The sequence below is a fragment of the Oncorhynchus clarkii genome, chromosome 1 (genome assembly GCF_045791955.1).
Source record: "Oncorhynchus clarkii lewisi isolate Uvic-CL-2024 chromosome 1, UVic_Ocla_1.0, whole genome shotgun sequence".
Lineage (NCBI taxonomy): Eukaryota > Metazoa > Chordata > Actinopteri > Salmoniformes > Salmonidae > Oncorhynchus > Oncorhynchus clarkii.
Window position 1 is genome coordinate 74,327,862 of NC_092147.1, and position 23,648 is coordinate 74,351,509.

General features: G+C 41.9%; 1 protein-coding gene across 1 annotated transcript in view; it reads left to right on the forward strand.

Moving 5' to 3' along the window:
* The window catches only part of LOC139417489 (glutamate receptor ionotropic, delta-1-like), a 346,221-nt gene that overhangs the window by 182,247 nt on the left and 140,326 nt on the right, over nt 1–23,648 (forward strand). Inside the window, exon 3 of the mRNA XM_071166764.1 lies at nt 20,511–20,795. Within this exon, the coding sequence (XP_071022865.1) occupies nt 20,511–20,795 (285 nt within the window). The remainder of the gene's footprint in view (nt 1–20,510; nt 20,796–23,648) is intronic.

A 23,648-nucleotide genomic window follows, 5' to 3' on the forward strand; every position in this document is an offset into this window, starting at 1 on the left:
ATTTGTTTGGCATTGAGGGGAGATTAGAGTGTGTCTTTGTGTATTGAGGATGCTACCTGACCATTTTTAATAGTCATTCCTGCTGCCACATGGTCCCAAAACAAACATAACTTGTGACTAGACCGAGGAAATGTTATTATGTTCATAGTAACGTCCTGAAATAATCTATTTAGCATTTAAACTCCATAATGCTTTTCGATAAATCTAATATTTTTGGCGTATTACACTCAGTTCATATTTCGTCATTTTCTCTGCATCTCTTCTACATTTGTGTTTCTGCCCTGAAGTTTGTATTAATTTCTCTGGTGAAGTAGTGTGCAGCTGAACAACAAACGCTACAGATGTAGGATCTTAATTTGGTCACCCGGTTGCAGGAGAACTTTCCTGCAATGCAGGATATGTAATACTTGTAGTGTATTTGAGGTTTAAAAAGGCTTATGAAGTTTGTACTTCAAAATATCAGACTTGATTTCCCTTACAAAACATGTATCAACCTCTAACAATAATGTCCTTTAATTACCATCCACTTAATAATTCACATTTCCTGTTGCTGCAGGATTTTCCTGCTGAAGTAAACTGGCTCAAATGAAGATCCTACATCTGTAGAGAGTGCTTCCTCATGCATGAAATGAGAGGAAACTTTCTTCTCCTATAGGAAATGACACTGGCTCATCTGCAAAGGTAAAGCTTGTGTACGCTTCAGGCACTTTGTACATTTGGCCGCTCTGCCGAGGCATAGGCTACATGCTTCCGCCCTAAAAGGGTACATACAGCTCAAGCTGCTGTATGGAAAGCATTTGCATCACAAGTCAACTACTGTGGAAGTAACAGGCCTGTCCAGGATGTCAATGTGGAGAAGTATGTTTTTACACAGTGACGACTTCCTTGGACGTGACAGCCTTTAAATGCTCTTTTTGTCCCAGTGCTTTGTGTGACACCCCTTCCATTAGCCCACCACAACGTAAGGAGCGTCCAATGAGGTGTACAGAAGGATGATCCCAACGCCATTGTCCCATGGTGTTATTTCTGTCATCCAACTATAGAGCCCCTATACAAGTCTTCATCTCTAGACTGCTACAGGCTACCACCCCAGGTAACCATGGGGGACACAGTGCTCCCAATCCTAATTATGTCGTTCAAGACACCTATACAATATATTGTATACTGGCAAATAGCGTAATTTCAGAAATGTCATGGAAGGGTGACCTTTGGCTGTACAGACATGTTGCCTGAATATGTGGAACTTAAGTAAAATGGATGAAACGTCCATTAATGTCACACTGTGCTCTCTTAGAGATAAAGCAGAAGTAGAGGATGAGCCATCTGGTTTTCTAGACTGAGATAGATATGAATGGACAGATAATCAAGTGGAAATATGATGCAGTTTATTGAGTCCCCTAAGTAAACTGTCATTTACCATAATGTGTGATGTGAGTTAAAGCAAACCAAGTCTATTACGAGGTTGGCAACATCCATTTAGAGTGTCACCTGCAGAGCTTATATTTGTCTGCAGAGCCCCCTCCCCCCCAGTCCTCTGCGGCACCATTTCTGCTTTGATTAAAAGAAGTAAGTAATAAGTAAGCCTTGGCTTACTGCCTACATTGATATTTCATAGTTTCTTCGATCTCCACGTTTTATTTCCAATTTTTTATTTTTTATTTTGTCTGTCCATCGTCAGTGAGCTCAGTGGAAATGTCACGTGGTATTTCTAGTTATATTTACTTCTGAGATGCTAGATGTTGTGACTTGCGGGGAGGTCAGAGTGTTATGATAGTGGCAGTGAAAGCTGCTGAGAAGTCGAATGGGGTTGGGTGTTTCAGCTAGCTGTCAGACTTAACTGCAACCCTCACTGTGTGAGGCCAGGATGCCTTTATGCGCTCAGAAAAGTGAACGCATATGCACACTCTACGAAGTAGAAGTTCATTGACTAAGCTATATTACAGTGCATGTTTCTTTCTTTTAACTCTCAGCACAGATAATATATGTTACCATGCTTTCCTTTACAGTTGCTAGGTTTCCATCCAATTGGCGACAGATTAAAACAATACGCCAGAGCTGTTTCCATCCCAAAAATATTTGGGGGTTAAATTCCCATGTACTGAATAAAAAGGTTAAGTGGGTTTCCATCGCATTTTCAACTCTACTGATGGTTATGTCACAACAAGTGTTGCAATATATAGAGAATTTGCTGAAGCCAACACCTGGAAGATACAGTGCGGGTAGGTGTAACGGCATTCATCGGAAGAAGAGGAATCGTCAGACCAAAATGCAGCGAGATACGTGTTCATCTTTATTATACGGAACTGAACACTGAATAGAAAAATAACAAAAGGAAAACCCGAAACAGTTCAGCAAGGTGAAACAAACACTAAACAGAAATACAACTACCCACAACTAAAAGTGGAAAAACAGGCTACCTAAGTATGATTCCCAATCAGAGACAACGATAGACAGCTGTCCCTGATTGAGAACCATACCCGGCACATAGAAATACAAAACCTAGACATAAAAACATAGAATGCCCACCCAAATCACACCCTGACCAAACAACAATAGAAACATACAAAGCACTCTAAGGTCAGTGCGTGACAGTAGGCTACCTACCTGATGTGATTATTATGGATAAGAGTGAGCCAAGCATGGATTACTATGCACTTTTACCACCCTGTGAAGTTCATCATAACTTATTTAGTCTGTAGCCGAACTAACTGTATGCTTTCCCAAGTCGTAGTGGGAGGACCAAACAACATATCATCGCGTGACTCCAAGTTTACTTTAAAATTATGGTTATTATATCGGTATTAGTGCGGAGTTATTTATAGACCTTTCCAAGGCCTTCAACACTGTTATGCATTACATTATCATTCAAAGACCTATATCCATCCTGACCTATATTCATCCTGACCTATATCCATACTGACCTATATCCATCCTGACCTATATTCATCCTGACCTATATTCATCCTGACCTATATCCATCCTGACCTATATCCATCCTGACCTATATTCATCCTGACCTATATTCATCCTGACCTATATCTATCCTGACCTATATTCATCCTGCCCTGCCTTTCTAAAGTCTTCAAAAGCCAAGTGAATCACCAACCATTTAGAATCCCACCGTACCTTCTCCCCTATACAATCTGGTTTCCGAGCTGGTCACAGGTGCACCTCAGCCACGCTCAAGGTCCTAAACGATATCATAACCGCCATCGATAAAAGACAGTACTGTGCAGCTGTCTTCATCGACCTGGCCAAGGCTTTCGACTCTGTCAATCACCGTATTCTTATCGGCAGACTCAACAGCCTTGGGTTCTCTAATGACTGCTTCGCCTGGTTCACTAACTACTTCTCAGATAGAAATCAGTGTGTCAAATTGGAGGGCCTGTTGTCCGGACCTCTGGCAGTCTCTATGGGGGTGCCACAGGGTTCAATTCTCGGGCCGACTCTTTTCTCTGTATATATCAATGATGTCGTTCTTGCTGCGGGTGATTCTTTGATCCACCTCTACGCAGACGACACCATTCTGTATACATTTGGCCCTTCTTTGGACACTGCGCTAACATACCTCCAAACGAGCTTCAATGCCATACGACACTCCTTCGTGGCCTCCAACTGCTCTTAAATGCTAGTAAAACTAGATGCATGCTCTTCAACCAATCGCTGCCCGTACTCACCCTCCTGACTATCATCACTACTCTGGATGGTTCTGACTTAGAATATGTAGACAACTACAAATACCTAAGTGTCTGGCTAGACTGTAAACTCTCCTCGACTCACATTAAGCATCTCCGATCCAAAGTTAAATCTAGAATCGGCTTCTTATTACGCGACAAAGCCTCCTTCACTCATGCTGCCAAACATACCCTCATAAAACTGACTATCCTACCGATCCTTGACTTCGGCGATGTCATTTACAAAATAGCCTCCAACACTCTACTCAGCAAATTGGATGCAGTCTATCACAGTGCCATCCGTTTTGTCACCAAAGCCCCATATACTACCCGCCACTGCAACCTGTATGCTCTTGTTGGCTGGTCCTCGCTACATATTCGTGGCCAAACCCAATGGCTCCATGTCATCTATAAGTCTTTGCTAGGTAAAGCTCCACCTTATCTCACCTCACTGATCACCATAGCAACACCTACCCGTTGCACACACTCCAGCAGGTATATTTCACTGGTCATCCCCAAAGCGAACACCTCTTTTGGCCGCCTTTCCTTCCAGTTCTCTACTGCCAACGACTGGAATGAATTGCAAAAATCACTGAAGCTGGAGACTTACAGTATATCTCTCTCTCTACTTTTAAGCCTCAGCTGTCAGAGCAGCTTACCGATTGCTGCAGCTGTACACAGCCCATCTGGGTACACAGCCCATCTGTAAATAGTCCATCCAACCAACTACCTACCACATCCCCATATTTGTTTTTGTTTTTCTGCTCTTTTGCACATCTATATTTCTACTTGCACATCCTCATCTGCACATCTATCACTCCAGTGTAAATTGTTAAATTGTAATTACTTCCCCACTATTGGCCTATTTATTGCCTTACCTCCTTACTTTGCTTGAACACACTGTATACAGATTTTTCTATTGTGTTATTGACTGTACGTTTGTTTATTCCATGTGTAACTCTGTGTTGTTTGTGTCACACTGCTTTGCTTTATCTTGGCCAGGTTGCAGTTGTAAATGAGAACTTGTTCCCAACTGGCCTCCCTGGTTAAATAAAGGTTAAATAAATGTAAAAAAATGTTTTAAAGGCTCACTGAAATAGGCCTGAATCAGGCTTCTTGCAAATGGCTTGACAGTTATCTGTCAGATAGGACACAAATCTTGGCCTTTTAAGTAGCTCATCTATATGTTTTGTAAACATACAATCTGCTTCTGGCTATTTAGGGAGAGGATATACCTATTTCTTAAAAATAAGCCCACTTTAAACCTTTCCTTTTTAATTAGCCCATCAGTATGTTTTTAAACATTTAATCTTTGTTGATCCAAATGCCCAGATATTTATAGGAAATAACTCAATCAATGGGAGAACCATCCAATGAATAAATATGTAGTCCGTCATAAATAATATTGGTCTATCTGTTAAAACTTGTTATATTCATCTGTATGCAGACGACACTGTTATGAATGCCATTTCCCCAACTGTTCCCCAGGTTATGTTAGAGCTGCAATCTGATGCAATATGATGTTGTTGCTTTACAGAAAGCCCTAGTTGTTTTGAAACTTGTACTTAATGTGGACAAGACTAAATATATGTTGTTCTCTATTATATGTTGTTCTCTAATTTCAGAAGGACTACACATTTATTCATTGGATGGTTCTCCCATCTATCGGGTTCGCCTATAAATATCTGGGCATTTGGATCGACAAAGATTTAACGTTTAAAAACATGCTGATGGGCTAGCTAAAAAGCTAAGGTTTAAAGTAGGCTTATTTTTAAGAAATAGGTATAGCCTCTCCCTAAATAGCCAGAAGCAGATTGTACAGTGAACTTTCCTGCCGGTTCTTGACTATGGTGACACCATTTACCAGATTGCAACAGCCATCTACCATAACACCCTTCGCTTTATCACAGGTGAGTATTAATGCTGACCACCACATCCTGTATCAAAAGTTTAGCTGGTCCTCATTAAAGTCCCGATGATCACTTCATTATTCACTTTTTGGTAACAAAGCTCTACTACGAAAGCTTCCGACTAACCTAACTTCACTGTTAAAATATAAAACATGAGATACCAAACCCGTTCACAAGATTGGTTGACTCTTGAGGTTCCTCGGGTCTCCACCAGACTAGGTAAATCCGCTTTTAGCTTTAAAGCACCTCATTGCTGGAACCAACTACAAATGCAATTTATTTTTTGTATTTTACCTTTATTTAACTAGGCAAGTCAGTTAAGAACAAATTCTTATTTTCAATGACGGCCTAGGAACAGTGGGTTAACTGCCTGTTCAGGGGCAGAATGACAGATTTGTACCTTGTCAGTTTGAGGATTTGAACTTGCAACCTTTCGGTTACTAGTCTAACCACTAGGCTACCCTGCCGCCCCAATACAATTGGATGTTCTGGTGCTGCTCGGGCAATTAAACATAATGATTGGCGACCTTTTTACTGAGGAATGTAATTGTTTGCCTTGAATATTACTTGTTTTATATTGTATTCGATTTTTGCATTTTGAAATTGTATATGCAGTGCTCCCTTGTGAAAGGGACCATGGTCTCATTGGGGACTCCCTGCTTAAATAAAGGTTAAACATTTAATTTTGCATTCAAAAGATCCTACCTTGTCTAGTGTATTTTGTTTTGTCGACATTTGGAAAGTTTACAGACAAATTTGCTGTTTCCATTAGTGCCTTCAGAAAGTATTCACACTCTTTGACTTTTTCCACATTTTCTTGTGTTATACAGACATCATTTTAAGTTGATTAAATGTATATTTATTGTCATTGGCCTACACGCAATACCCCATCATATCAAAGTGGAATTATGTTTTAGATTTGTTTTTACAAATTAATTAAAAATGAAAAGCTGAAATATCTTGAGTCAATAAGTATTCAACCCCTTTGTTATGGAAAGCCAAAATAAGTTCAGGAGTGAAATGTCCTTAACAAGTCACATAAGTTAAATTAACTTACTCTGTGTGGAATAATAGTGTTTAACATGAGTTTTGAATGACTACCTCATCTCTCTACAGCACATATGCAATTATCTCTATGGTCCCTCATTCGAGCAGTGAATTTCAAACACAAATACCAGGGAGAATCAACCACAAAGACCAGGGAGGTTTTCCAATGCCTCACAAAGAAGGTCACCTATTGGTAGATTGGTCAAAATAAAAATAAAGCAGACATCGAATATCCCTTGAAGCATGGTGAAGATATTAATTACATTTTGGATGACGTATCAATACACCCAGTCACTACAAAGATACAGGCGACCTTCCTAACTCAGTTACCGGAGAGGAAGGAAGACAATGGGGACTTTAAAACAGTTGGCTGTGATAAGAGAAAACTGAGGATGGATCAACAGCATTATAGTTACTTCACAATACTAACCTACATGACAGAGTGAAAAGAAAGAAGCCTGTACAGAATAAAAATATTCCAAAACATGCTTCCTGTTTATAAAAAGGCACTAAAGTAAAATTACAAAAACTCTGGCAAAGAAAAACGTTTTGTTCTCAATACAAAGGCATTATGTTTGGGGCAAATCCAACACAACACATCACCACTCTTTATATTTTCAAGCATGGTGGTGGCTGCATCATGTTATGGGTATGCATGTCATCGGCAAAGACGAGGGAGTTTTTTAGGATAAAAATAAACTGAATAGAGCTAAGCACAGGAAAAATTCTAGAGGTAAACCTGGTTCAGTCTGCTTTCCTACAAACACTGGGAGACGCATTCACCTTTCAGCAGGACAATAACCTAAAACACAAGGCCAAATCTACACTGGAGTTCCTTACCAAGATGACATTCAATATTCCTGATTGACCTACTGTAGTAGTTTTGATATAAATCGGCTTGGAAATCTAAGGCAAGACTTGAAAATGGCTGTCTAGCAATGATCAACAACCGACTTGACAAAGCTTGAAGAATTTATAAAAAAAATATTTGCAAATATTGAACATTCCAGGTGTGGAAACCTCTTAGAGACATACCCAGAAAGACTCACATCTGTAATCGCTGCCAAAGGTGATTCTAACATGTATTGACTCAGGGGGTTGAATACTTATGTAATCAAGACATTTGAGTGCTTTATTTTTCATATATTTTTTACAAACAAGTTTTTCTTCCACTTTGACATTATGGAGTAATTTGTGTATTTAAAATATATATATATTTTATTCCCACCTTGTAAAACAACAAAATGTGTAAAAAGTAAAGGGGTGTGAATACTTTCATAAGGCACTGTATGTAGTATTGCAGAGAACCATTGTTCTCTCTCTTTCGCTCTCCCCTCTTATCCTACTCTGAATCTCTCATCCTCTCTCTCTCTCTCTCTCTCTCTCTCTCTCTTTTCTCTTTCTCTTTCTCTTTTTCTCTCTCTTTCTCTCTCTCTTTCCTTTGTGAGTGAGTATGATGTGGGTAGACTAACCCACTAGCGAGGCCACTCTCTTCCCACAGGCTCTGTTGTCATTTGGCCTTAAGGTCACTGCCTCGCTAAGGGAACGCTTGCCAACTGAGATCAACTGTATTCATCCATCCACAGGGGAATCCAGAGCTCAAAGCTCCCCTCATTAGCCATGTTTAGGAGATTTTCAGCATGCAGGAAACCTACCATTAAAGACAGCAAAACACTCTCTACAACTTTCCTAGGGTCCTGAAAAGGTTATCAAGTATTTCACATGCAAAACTTGTAATCTTTGCTCCCGAAAATGGTTTTGTCTCATTTTAGCACTAAACAACTTGCATTGGAACTGATGCATGCAATGTGTAGATGGTCCAACTAGTTACAAACATATTTGCTGTTAATTTTAAGATACTTTAGATTTACGGTTAATTTTGGAATAGAAAATATTATTGCAAAAGGTTTGAACCACAAGGATTTTTCTCCATTAGGTGTTCTACCCCGTGATAACTGGAAGAACTAAGCCCACATGTAGACTAGTTTTGCTTTCAAAGATCATTTTCGAAGTGGTTCCCGATATAGGTCACATATGGTTAAAAGAATTGAGGCTAATCACCTTATTACCCGTTGGTTTAAGAGATCTCACGACGGATTTAATACCGTTCTGAACGAATGCAGTGCATCGCCTAGGATCGTGGAGTATTACATATTTAACGGCCTCCATGATAGAGGAGATACCCATTTACCCTCCTTCTCCTCCTCCTCGTCTTCTTTCTCCTCCCACATCCATCTTATTACTTTCAAGCTTGTAACACTCTTTATATTGGCCTAGTGTGGCTAATTGGCCAATCACACGCCACTATAAAGTGGCTTCAGGCAGTGTGGAGACCTCTACATGGGTCCTGCGCTGTGGCAGTCGTGTACGTCCCCTAACAACATTTATCACGTCTGGTACATTCCCCACCTACTTAATTCAGCTCTTTCAACTCCTCTTGATGTCATCCCCCTTAATGTGGGCAGTACACTGTTTCCCTGAGTCATGGTTTCCCACACCATGGTTCTACGTGACTTGTTTAACAGAGAGTAAATACAGTACATCCCTGGAGAAAACTCTGAAAGACTAGTTTGGGCAGGTCGATAATGGGAGTATTGTATTCTGGAGGTGGGTTGGTATAGCTTAAAAAAATGTACCATGGTAGTACAATAAAAAAAAAATACCATGGTTTTGTACTAGCAGTGTGTAGTTAAACATCGCAGTTGTTTAGAATGTATTGTCATGATGGTCTGTGTCCCACCATTTTTTGCGTAAAGTGACCAAAAACGTAGTAATTTATGGTACTCGCTCTGCAATGGCAAAGCCTAGGCCTAGTGTACCCTCTCCATCATCTTTAGAGCTTGGTGAAAAACCCATGGTCTAGTAGTGAAGGGTACCCTCTTAAACCTTGGGACCTGGATAGGGTATGGTGATAAGAATGAATGGAATCTGAAATGTTGAACATAATGTTTAAAATAATTAGTTTATCTGGTGCTTTTCGCTTCAATTTCAGTTGGCTCTCTCTGTCATTCAACTGACTAGCCTACACATATAGATTTCTACATTTGTAAAAAGTTATTCATATTAATTATCATCTTATCTCATGAATATATTTTCATCATGTCGTTCTCAACATATCCCTAACAACAGCAAGTTACAATGTTTCTCTTTGTTTAGGCTCTCTGTTTCAAGTTTTATTAGTCGTATATATGGGATACGCAAGGTATACATCCCCCAACTAAATGCCTACTTTCAGGTTCCTTCTCCACAATGCAACAACAATAAGAAATAGTAAAAATAAGAATAGGAACATGAAGTAAAATGAATTTCTTGGCATAAGTATAATACAAGAAGTCAATCATTTATCATCCAATATTTACACATGTATGGTTGAAGGGCAAGTGTATTAATACAGCAGTACAATAAGAGCAGCAGCTGTGTGCTAAGGTGGTCAGTCCAGTTAAAGTGTTCAGCAGTCTGATGGCTTGTAGATAGAAACGGTCTCTGAGCCTGTTGGCATCACACCTTATGCTTCGATTACGTCTGTCCGACTGGAAGAGAGAGAACTGCTCGTGGCTGGGGTGTGTGGGGTCCTTGATTCTGCTGCGGGTCTTTCTCAGGCACTGTTTCAAATAGATGTTCTGGATTAGTGGAAGCACGGTCCCAGTGATGGACTGGGCCATCTTTACCACATGTTGGAGGGCCTTATGGTCATGGACGGAGCATTCCCGTACCAGGCCGGGATACAGCGGTACTATTTGGAGAAGACCCGGGGCGGCATGCTAAATTTCTTCACCAGCCTTAGGAAGTAGAGACTCTGTGGCGCCCTCTTGACAAGAGTGGTGGTGTTGTAGGTCCATGACAAGTCCTCGGTGATGTGGATGCCAAGGAACTTGGAACTCATGACTCTCTACAACAGTCTCATTGACGTGGATCGGGGCATGTTCCCTACTCTGCTTCCTGAAGTTAACAATTAACTCCTTTGTTTTGCTGACATTTAAGGAGAAATTGCTGTCATGACACCACAATGGCAGTTCACTTACCTCCTCCCTATAGGCTGATTCATTGTTGTTGGTTATCAGGCCTACAACCGTGGTGGTGTCATCAACAAACTTGATGATGGAGTTGATGCCGTGCAAAGCCACACATTCGTGGGTGAACAGTACAAGTGTGAACGTTCGTTGGAGTCCTCTGTTGTCATGACTACGACAAGCTAGCGTGACTGGAGCCGATGTTAGTTTCTATGCTAGCTGACTTTGATAAATGTATCAAAACGTAATCAAAAAATAACAGCAATAATATCATTACGTTCTGCTTAACTTGGTGTTTCATATTCTATGTTGAATAACTTGCTTACCATGAAGATCAGGTTTAAAACAATTTGTTTATCTAGTGCTTCTCTCTCATTCAACTGACTCACTGACTAGGCAGGCTAAGAGAGTCACTGTAGAGTGACAGGCTAGCGCTAGAGTCACTGTAGAGTGAGAGCGTGAAGCAATCACTAGAGTAAGCGGCTCCCTCGGGCCAAAACAAGCACACCTCTTGACTATAAATACATGAATACAAAATGCCAAAGATTAAGCTGCCATATACAGTATCTCACATTCTCCCAATCTCCCACATTTCTGGTTGGCAACACAGGGAACCCAGACATAAGCAAAAAATGTTACTATTAATACAGAAAGTATCACCCCTTTATGTCAGCAACTTGTTTTATTTTTATGTGACGTTACAGACAAACTAGGACCAACAATAGTAGCCTAATGCCTCTGACTTTCTTAGAAACTTGCCCATACTGGCATATAAATGAAAAAAATAAAATACCAACCAACCTTTTTTGACCTTTGGGGGTTTATTTATTCAATGCATTATACTGCTATTGTACCATGCTACCATTTATTATAATTGTGCTTTGCCATGGTAGTATAATGCAGGTTAAAACCATGATTATTCCATGATCCACATCTATACTATTGTATTAATGACGCAACACCATAGTATTATTTAGGGGCAAGGCAGTACGATCATACTTCAAGGCTAAAACCATGGTACATTTCCATGATTCAGACCAGTACCATGGTATATATGATGCCATAGCGTGGTAATATTTAGGTACAATGGTAGTACCATCATACTTCAAGGCTAAAACCATGATGCATTTCGATGATTCAGACTATAACATGGTATAAGTGAAAGTCCCATAGTAGTACCATGGTACATTTTTGTAAGGGATAGTACCCGTAGCAGGGTGCGGAGTAGAGATGGTGATAAGGTGCAGGGGGATGTGTCTGACAGTCACATTAGCAGATGGAGAGTGATTCACTGAGCTTCACCTGTCAGCATTTGACCCAAACAGGGCAAGATGTGGAGCCCAGCCCCAGACTAAAATGCTCAGAACCTCTCAACCATGATTGATAAGTGGGAATTAAAATCTCTCCTTGAGGGAGGGACAGCTTTCTTACTTTTCCTCTAAAATACATATGTTCTAAAGCAGGGTGCGGTAGCATACTGTAGGAACATAACTACCTAGAATCCTGATGGCAGGTTCTCATGCAGTTTGAGAGGCCGTTTTCAGACATGTGGTTGTGCAACGGTGTGCTATGTTTGGCTACTTTAACAATGCTACTGTAATTTGTCAAGCTCACAATAGCCCAGAGTAATTAGTGTGAATATTAGCAAGTGACGAATCGTCTTTTAATTGATTGACCAGATTAATTGTTGTCTGTCTGCACAAACTGATGGTTTGTTGTGAGTGTGTGGGTGGGTGGCAACAGTTTGTGATTGATAGAAGACATTGAATCAGAGGGCAGAGATGGGTTCTCTGTTTTTTTCTGATTAATGTTCTTTCAAGATGTTTATCTTAACAGGCAGGGTGTAACAGCTGTTGGAAGGAGTGCAGGACCAAGGTGCAGCGTGGTACACGTTCATGCTTTTATTTAGAACTGAACACTGAATAACAAAACAACAACACAGACACGAAAACAGAAAACAACTACCCACAAAACCCATATGGGAAAAAGCTACCTAAATATGGTTCTCAATCAGAGACAACGATAGACAGCTGCCTCTGATTGAGAACCACAGGCCAAACAACAAAGAAATACAAAACATAGAAACTGAACATAGAATGCCCACCCTAGTCACACCCTGGCCTAACCAAAATAGATAATAAAAGCCTCTCTATGGCCAGGGCGTGACACAGGGTCGTATCTTCAGATTTTGGTGTGTTTGATAACAAGCCTTTAAAATCAACCACATGGTTTTTACAGACACTGTCATAACCAGAAATCTAATTTCACAGATTAACCACGGTCAGAAGGAGTGAATGATCAGAGAAGAGTTGGATTGAATACCTACTGAAGTATACTGGTGGAAATCTATGGAATTATCGAATGTGTATTGTCTAATTGTAATTGGTTATGTATATTCCTTCCATTGAATAACCAATGCATCAGAAGATATTTGCAAATCAGATTGGTTTCTGTTTACTGTTAGGATCATGGGCAAATGTGGAATCCGTGTGGCTGGTGTTGTAATCTGTTAATCTGTCTCTTTGGTGATGTCACAATATATACCTATAATTATTTCTGTCTACATTCTGCCTGTTTTACAGCTAGCGTACCAGTGTTACAAAATGAATGGTGTTAGTACTACTGCAGTCACTGATTATTTTAGCAATGGCTTCCCCTTTGAATCACCTGTATTGAGTTCACAGAGAAAGACACTAAATGAGATCATCTCAATTGCAGTGTTAAATTCTTACGACAGCCCCAATTTATCTAATTTCACCACAGCAGTGTGGTGCATTAGCTCTGTTCTGCTATGTTACAATGACGACTGTACACATCTCATTCATTACAATGGATTGCTCTGCAGAAAATGTATGTCATTAGTAGCCTACCAAACTGATACTCGGCACTCTATTGTCCCTCTAATCACTCTGATATCAATGCAAATGTCATCAAAAATCGAATCAAACACTTTATGAGAGCCCATGAGCTCATCTTGTGCAACTTTTCTATAGGCTCGAGGCCCATGAAAACAGTGATGGCCTCTATTAAAAAGAGGAAGATCCCATCAGCATTCTATGCCTACTAAATGTATTTCTCAACTTTTGTAATATTTAGCAAATCTTAAGCACATTGCTTATCTTTTACAACAGGAGTATAGCCTACCTGGCTGGAATGAAAATGAACCACAGGAAAAGCTTCCTCCATTCACCATTTAAGTGCAGAGATTACATATTTCGGGACAGGTGCATGATAATGGTTCATTCTAAATCGAAATGAATTCCACACATATATTATTTAGTGTACTGTATGCAAAGACAAAATGTAATCAAGAATAGTCTGATGGGTGACAATATTAGCCTATCACTTGTGAATGATATATTATCACTTGTGAATGATGCCCAGTTTAAGGCAAGAAACAACGCCTTTTTTTGTGCCTTTTTCGAATCATAGTTCCACACCTCATGTAGTCTAGCCCATAGGTCTATATGTTTTGAAAAGGTTTGTATCACAACTAAAGTGGCCAAATCAATTCTTAAAATGAAGCACATTAATCCACTTTACAAGGGGTGTGGAGCCTAACATGAAAAGCAAATATACTATATGCAGAGCGTGACTTTTGACTTGGGTTAAGAACATTTTCACCATAAAAATGCCTTTATAATAAAAGCATTATATGCATAATGCCATTTGTTGTCACTTTTGATACCGTTGTTTTCTTGCATTGCTGTGCTTATAATGTGAAGAAATAGCCTAATAAAAAAGAAACGTCCCTTTTTCAGGATCATGTCTTTCAAAGATAATTCGTAAAAATCAGAATAACTTTACAGATCTACATTGTAAAGGGTTTGGACACTGTTTCTCATGCTTGTTCAATGAACCATAAACAATTAATAAACATGCACATGTGGAACGGTCGTTAAGACACTAAGACACTAAGACACTAACAGCAATTAAGGTCACAGTTATGAAAACTTAGGACACTAAAGAGGCCTTTCTACTGACTTTGAAAAACACAAAAAAGAGAGCTGGCCAGGGTCCCTGGTCATCTGTGTGAACGTGCCTAAGGCATGCTGCAAGGAGGCATGAGGACTGCAGATGTGGCCAGGGCAATAAATTGCAATGTCCGTACTGTGAGACTCCTAAGACAGCGCTACAGGGAGACAGGATGGACAGCTGATCGTCATCGCAGTGGCAGACCACGTGTAACAACACCTGCACATGATCGGTACATCCGAACATCACACCTGCGGGACAGGTACAGGACGGCAACAACATCTGCCCGAGTTACACCAGGAACACAGAATCCCATCATCAGTGCTCAGACTGTCCGCAATAGGCTGAGAGAGGCTGGACTGAGGGCTTGTAGGCCTGTTGTAAGGCAGGTCCACACCAGACATCACCAGCAACAACGTCGCCTATGGGCACAAACCCACCGTTGCTGGACCAGACAGGACTGGCAAAAAGTGCTCTTCACTGATGGGGCGTGGTTTTGTCTCACCAGGGGTAATGGTTGGATTCGCGCTTTTCGCCGAAGGAATGAGCGTTACACCGAGGCCTGTACTCTGGAGCGGGATCGATTTGGAGGTGGAGGGTCCGTCATGGTCTGGGGCGGTGTGTCACAGCATCATCGGACTGAGCTTGTTGTCATTGCAGGCAATCTCAACGCTGTGCATTACAGGGAAGACATCCTCATGTGATACCCTTCCTGCAGGCTCATCCTGATATGATCCTCCAGAATGACAATGCCACCAGCCATACTGCTCGTTCTGTGTGTGATTTCATACTAGACAGGAATGTCAGTGTTCTGCCATGGCCAGCCCAGATCTCAATCCCATTGAGCACATCTGAGACCTGTTGGATCGGAGGGTGAGGGCTAGGGCCATTCCCACCAGAATTGTCTGGGTACTTGCAGGTGCCTTGGTGAAATCATGTGATTTTCCACATGTGAAATTATGTGTTTTTTCTGTAAGGGTCAGTGTAAAAAGAAGATGCTAGAAAGTATGTGTTTTTGGAACACTTCAAAATCAAATGTTATTTGTCACCTGTGCCAAACACAACCTTACAGCGAAATGCTTACTTACTAACCCTTAACCAACAATGCAATTTTAAGAAAAATAAGTGTTAAGAAATTATTTACTAAATCAAATCAAATTTATTTACATAGCCCTTCTTACATCAGCTGATATCTCAAAGTGCTGTACAGAAACCCAGCCTAAAACCCCAAACAGCAAGCAATGCAGGTGTAGAAGCACGGTGGCTGGGAAAAACTCCCTAGAAAGGCCAAAACCTGGGAAGAAACCTAGAGAAGAACCAGGCTATGAGGGGTGGCCAGTCCTCTTCTGAATGTGCCGGGTGGAGATTATAACAGAACATGGCCAAGATGTTGAAATGTTCATAAATGACCAGCATGGTCAAATAATAATAATCACAGTAGTTCTCAAGGGTGCAACAAGTCAGCACCTCAGGTGTAAATGTCAGTTGGCTTTTCATAGCCAATCATTAAGAGTATCTTTACCGCCCCTGCTGTCTCTAGAGAGTTGAAAACAGCAGGTCTGGGACAGATAGCACGTCCGGTGAACAGGTCGCAGGCAGAACAGTTACTAAAATAAACTGAAGTAAAAACATAACTAATAATTAAAGAGCAACAATAACAAGGTTATATACAGGGGGTACCGGTACAGAGCCAATGTGCAATGGGCACAGGTTAGTCAATGTAATTTTTTTTTAACCTTTATTTAACTAGGCAAGTCAGTTAACAACAAATTCTTATTTTCGGCCTAGGAACAGTGGCTGTAACTGCCTGTTCAGGGGCCGAACGACAGATTTGTACCTTATCAGCTCGGGGATTTGAACTTGTAACCTTATGGTTACTAGTCCAATGCTCTAACCACTAGGCTACCCTGCCACCCCATTTAAAGTAATATGTACAGTACATGTAGGTAAAGTGACTATGCATAGATAATAAAAAGAGAGTAGCAGCAGTGTAAAAAGGGGGTGGGGGGGGTCAATTTAAAAAGTCCGGGTAGCCATTTGATAAGCTGTTCAGAAGTCTTATGGCTTTGGGGTAGAAGCTGTTAAGAAGCCTTTTGGACCTAGATTTGGCTCTTGCTGTGCGGTAGCAGAGAGAACAGTCTATGACTAGGCTGGAGTCTTTGGCCATTTTTAGGGCTTTCCTCTGACACCGCCTGGTATATAGGTCCTGGGTGGCAGAAACCTTGGCCCTAGTGATGTACTGGGCCATACACACTACCCTCTGTAGTGCCTTGCGGTCGAGCCGAGTTGCCATACCAGGTTGTGATGCTCTCGAAGGTGCAGCTGTATAACTTGTTTTTGGACCATGATAGTTCTTTGGTAATGTGGACACCAAGGAACTTGAAACTCTCAACCTGCTCCACTACAGCCCCGTCGATGAGAATGGGGATGTGCTCGGCCCTCCTTTTCCTGTAGTCCACGATCTTTGTCTTGATCATGTTGAGGGAGAGGTTGTTATCCTGGCACCACACTGCTAGGTCTCTGACCTCCTACCTATAGGCTGTCTCATCATTGTCGGTGATCAGGCCTACCACTGTTTTGTCATCGGCAAACTTAATGATGGTGTTGGAGTCGTGCTTGGCCATGCATTCATGGGTGAACAGGAGGCACAGGAGGGGACTGAGCACGCACCGCTGAGGGGCCCCATGTTGAGGATCAGCGTGGCAGATGTGTTTTTACCTACCCTTACCACCTTGGGGTGACCCGTCAGGAAGTCCAGGATCCAGTTGCAGAGGGAGGTGTTTAGTCCCAGGGTCCTCAGCTTAGTGATATTTTGAGGGCGCTATGGAGTTGAACGCTGAGCTGAAGTCAATGAATAGCATTCTCACGTAGGTGTTCCTTTTGTCCAGGTGAGAAAGGGCAGTGTGGAGTGCAATAGAGATTGCATCATCTGTGGATCTGTTGGGGAGGTATACAAATTGGAGTGGGTCAATCAAAACGAATTGTATTTGTCACATGTGCTGAATATACCATGAAATGCTTAATTCCAAGCCCTTAACCAACAACGCAGTTCAAGAAATAGAGTTAAGAAAATGTTTACTAAATAAACTATTGAGTCAATGTACACTTTAGTCAAGGTAATTTGTACATGTAGGTAGGGGTAAAGTGATTATTGTCTACAGCTGCTCAATAGGTGCCCTTCTGTGCGATGCATTAGAAAATCTCTCTGGTCTTTGTGGTTGAATCTGTTTTTGAAATTCACTGCTTGACTGAGGGACCTTACACATAATTGTATGTGTGGGGAACAGAGATAAAGTAGTCATTCAAAAATTATATTAAACACGATTATTGCACACAGAGTTCATGCATGTGAAAAATACAATTTGATTGAATATTCTAATAATTAACCGCAATTAATGTAGAAAACTAATTGACTTAAATGTTTTGTACTTTCTGTGCTGTCATTTCAACCACTGACTTCCTCTACTAAACTGTCCAACTGAACTTGTGTTTGCCAAGCCAGTGGGGAGTACAAAGGGACTTTGAGCTGCTGAGGGTTCAGGTCATGGGTGATTCATTCGAATGTGAAGGTGCCTCTGGGAAAATAGGTTCCTCATTCCCCTAAATGCCTCCAAGTAGCTTGTTTGGTAGTCAAGTCCATCTCTCCCTCTCTCATCAATTTCTCTGTTTCCCCCATTTCCTTCTCTCACCCTCCTGCTGTTTTTGGTCCTGTCATTTCAAGAATTTCCATTTATATCTCCCCGATTGTCTCTCTCTCTCCTCACTCTCTCTTTCTCTCTCTTCCTTCTCTATTTTCAACCCCTCATCACGCTCTTTAGTTGCCCCAGTGCTCCTGATTTACAATGGCTTAATGTAGTCCTGTGCTGGGAGTCGGCAGATAAATGTCCCATTTGTCACATTAATAGTCCCTCCACGCCAGCATCCTAGTATGACTCCATCCACAGTCGCCCCCTTCCTCATCCTATGCCCCCCCCCATCCTTGTGTGCTGCTTGGCGGATCAGAGCAACATTGCTATAGCTGATCTTCCTGATTTCTGATGCATTTTTTGTCCAGCTATAGTTTCTTTCTCCCTTTTGTCATGTGTAACCACACTCCGTGCTCTGTAGTCATTCGTCATTGTTTAACCTTCTGTATTGTTCTAGGTGGCTGGTCTTTGTGCATTGTAATGCTTTTGTTTTGGATTTCACGTCATTATGAGCATGCGAGTCTTTTTAAGCATTTCAAAGAGATTACACTTAATTGGGTGATTTTTAACAAACAGTGGGCACACATTTAATTACTGTTGCATTCCATTAGCGCTTTGTTTGTGCTCAGATAAAGGATAAAAAGAGGCCTGTTGACTATATGACAAATGTTGACTTGAATTCCAAATGTGGTGATCATGTTTTTCGTGTTCAAATAAGATTAGTAGTAGAGGATTATATTTGGTATGTATAGATTGTAACTCTACACAGATACGGCTCTACCATCAGCCACAAATAAAGCTCCTCATTTCTCTAGTCTGGAATTTGCTGCAGAAGTTTTAGATTGCACAGAATATTTTCTGGTGATACTAGACTCTGAAATTCAGTGTAAAATCTGCCTGCTTGGGAGAGGACATATTTAGTTGACCGGACAGCTATTTATACATTTTATGGGGGCAGAGAGCAGTACCTTTACTCATGAAATGATCAGGTGCACTGACTATACTCATTGATGCAAGACAAGTATTCATTAACCCAAGACCTGGTTGACTGAAAGTTTCCTGCCTTATTAAGACGGAATGAGAGTCCCCTGTTAATTAGACTTATACTGTAGGTGTCTCCTGTGAGTTTATGTGTGTAGATGAGAGTGTGAGATTGTGTGAAGTTTGGAAGATCTACAGCTCCTACACTCTAACCAAACTTCTTCAACTTATGACGGTACATTTTATCTTATACTTTAACAAAGACATCCACTTGTGTACATGGCAGCCAGCAGCTTTCAAGCACTGGTAAATGTACATTTTATATGTTTTAATGCCTCCAAGCTCACACTTCATAACCAGACGCTCACTGACAGATGTGCAACATTCATAAAATATTTACTACTACTTATAATGGGCAGCTTATCAGGGTAAATTTGAAGCCATAGATGTTAAGACTTTGTATAAATATTTTACTGTACCCTCAGTAATTCGTCCCAACAGACAACTTGAACTTTTTTTAAAGATCTTACTGAGATTTTCTCCAAAGCACACACACATAAACAAACAGCAGGAGGAAGTGGTGGCTGGACCAACTATGTCAGAAACTACAAATATTACAAAAATGGATTTGTATGTTAATCTGGGTGACACAGATTTCAGAGATGACATGTTTCTGTGGTGGTGGGGGTGGGGAGGGGTGAGGGGGTGCAAAAGGGAAAGAGGGATTTATTACTTAACTTGCTGTAGTACTTGTGCATTTTTTTGGTGATATTAAAGGGATGTTTTGTTTACTTTTCTAAAGGCCCTACCCGCCCTTTCACCCATCGTCTTCCTGTTGTCCCAATGCCCATGGCTGTATGTGCCCTCAGTTCCTTTCCTGCCCATACCCTGGCCTGCTCTACTTTTCTCTGCCCATGTCCTGCCTTGCCCTACTGGGTCCTACCCTACCAATGTCATGCACAGCTAAGCTCTATCCTGACCTGCCCTTTAACTGCGGCCCCTCCACCTCACATAATTTCTGAAGCCATAAGTCCCTTCTAAATTCCCTTCTCCAGCAGTTTGATCTTCAGGGGGCATTTTATTATCTCCATCTTTATCTTTGTTATTTCTACAAACAGAACGCACTACTTTCATTTGACTAGTACTGGTTCCACGTGCTTTATGCTGTCTAATTGGATTGTCTGAAGTTTGTCTCATCATGTCCCTCTCATCCTTGTCCCTCTTTAGCCTGTGAGCTGATGAACCAGGGCATACTGGCACTGGTAACATCTACAGGCTGTGCATCCGCCAACGCCCTCCAGTCCTTGACCGACGCCATGCACATACCCCACCTGTTTATTCAGAGAAACGGCCAGGGCACGCCTCGCACCGCCTGCCACCTCAACCCAAGTCCTGACGGGGAGAGCTACACCCTGGCCGCCCGCCCGCCTGTACGCCTCAACGACGTCATGCTCACCCTGGTCACTGAGCTGCGTTGGCAGAAGTTCATCATCTTCTATGATGCTGACTATGGTGAGTGGGGGAAAGGGGTGGTGTATAGGGTGAGTGGGGTTAAGGGTATAGGGTGTATAGGGTGAATGGGGTAGAGGTAGGGTATAGGGTGAGTGGGGGAAAGGGGTGGTGTATAGGGTGAGTGGGGGAAAGGGGTAGGGTATAGGGTGAGTGGGGGAAAGGGGTGGTGTATAGGGTGAGTGGGGTAAAGAGGTAGGGTATAGGGGGAGTGGGGGAGAGGGGGAGAGGGGTGGTGTATAGGGTGAGTGGGGGAAAGAGGTAGGGTATAGGGGGAGTGGGGGAGAGGGGTGGAGTATAGGGTGAGTGGGGGAAAGGGGTAGGATATAGGGTGAGTGGGGGAAAGGGGTAGGGTATAGGGTGAGTGGGGGTGAGAGGTGGGGTATAGGGTGAGTGTGGAAAGGGGTGGGGTATAGGGTGAGTGGGGGAGAGGGGTGGAGTATAGGTTGAGTGGGGGTGAGAGGTGGGATATAGGGTGAGTGTGGAAAGGGGTGGGCTATAGGGTGAGTGGGGGAGAGGGGTGGAGTATAGGGTGAGTGGGGGTGAGGGGTGGAGTATAAGGTGAGTGGGGGTGAGAGGTGGGATATAGGGTGAGTGTGGAAAGGGGTGGGCTATAGGGTGAGTGGGGGTGAGAGGTGGGGTATAGGGTGAGTGGAGTGTTGTGTGACCATTACATGTTTTATTTTTTGTATGTGTGACCTTCTAAAAACCAGTTCTCCAATGGGGAAGGCCAGTACAATATTAAGGATGAGGATGATGATGATGATGACCATAACCGCAGTAGCCAACTAGCAGTAATCAATAGGATTTGTTTTCTTCCCTTAATATGATATTATTGTTTTGGACAATGCACAAAGCTGATAAATATTTGAAGGGAGAGTAAATACAAATATTTACTGCTACTTATAATGGACAGTTTATCAGGGTAAATTTGAAGCCAAGGATATTAAGACTCTGTAATTCATCTCAACAGACATCTTTAACTTTTTTAAAAAGATCTTACTGAGATTTTCTCCAAAGCACACACACATAAACTAACAGCAGGAGGAAGTGGTGGCTGGACCAACTATGTCAGAAACTACAAGTATTACAAAAGTTGATTTGTATGTGGAGGGTCAGTACGATATTAATGATGAAGATGATGATGATAACCGTGGTAGCCAACTAGCAGTAATCAATAGGAGACATTTTTTTCTCCCTTAAACTATATATATATATATATATATTTTAAAACATGTTTTTATATTGTTCTTTTGGACAATGCACAAAGCTGATAAATGTTTAAAGGGATAGTGCAACATTATTTACAATGAACAAAAATAAAAACGCAACATGCAACAATTTCAAAGATTTTACTGAGTTACAGTTCATATAAGGAAATCAGTCAATTTAAATTAATTAAATTAATCTATGGATTTCACATGACTGGGAATACAGATATGCATATTATGGTAGGGGCGAAAACCAGTCAGTATCTGGTGTGACTACCATTTGCCTTATCCAGTGCGACACATCTCCTTCACATATTCAGCTAGCGGGATATACGCTGCACTGGCAAGATAGAACAGCACACCACAACACAGACGATGCTGTGGATCTCTAATCTCTATTGCACTCCACACTTCCCTTTCCCACATGGACAAAAGGAACACATATGTGAGAATGCTATTCATTGACTACAGCTCAGCGTTCAACACCATAGTACCCTCAAAGTTCATCACTAAGCTAAGGATCCTGGGACTAAATACCTCCCTCTGCAACTGGATCCTGGACTTCTTGACGGGCCGCCCCCAGGTGGTGAGGGAAGGTAGCAACACATGTGCCACGCTGATCCTCAACACTGGAGCTCCCCAGGGGTGCGTGCTCAGTCCCCTCCTGTACTCCCTGTTCACCCACGACCAGGCACGACTCCAACACCATCCTTAAGTTTGCAGACAACACAACAGTGGTAGGCCTGATCACCGACAACGAACGACGAGACAGCCTATAGGGAGAAGGGTCAGAGACCTGGCCGGGTGGTGCCAGAATAACCACCTATCCCTCAACGTAACCAAGACTAAGGAGATGATTGTGGACTACAGGAAAAGGAGGACCAAGCACGCCCCCATTCTCATCGACGGGGCTGTGGTGGAGCAGGTTGAGAGATTAAAGTTCCTTAGTGTTCACATCAACAACAAACTAGAATGGTCCAAACACACCACGAAAGTCTTGAAGAGGGCACGACAAAGCCTATTCCCCCTCAGGAAACTAAAAATATTTGGCATGGATCCGGAGATCCTCAGAAGGTTCTACAGCTGCAACATTGAGAGCATGGTTGCATCACTGCCTGGTACGGCAATTGCTCGGCTTCCGACCGCAAGTCGCTACAGAGGGTAGTGAGTATGGCCCAGTACATCACTGGGGCTAAGCTGCCTGCCATCCAGGACCTCTACACCAGACGGTGTCAGAGAAAGGCCCTAAAAATTGTCAAAGACCCCAGCCACCCCAGTCATGGACTGTTCTCTCTACTACCGCATGGCAAGCGGTACCAGAATGCCAAGTCTAGGACAAAAAGGCTTCTCAACAGTTTTTACCCCCAAGCCATAAGACTCCTGAACAGGTAATCTAATGGCTACCCTGACCCCTCTTTTTACCCTGCTGCTACTCTCTGTTTATCATATATTCATAGTCACTTTAACTATACAGTCATGTACATACTACCTCAATATGGCCGACCAACCAGTGCTCCCACACATTGGCTAAACGGCTATCTGCATTGTGTCCTGCCACCCACCACCCGCCAACCCCTCTTTTACGCTACTGCTACTCTCTGTTCATCATATATGCATAGTCACTTTAACCATATCTACATGTACA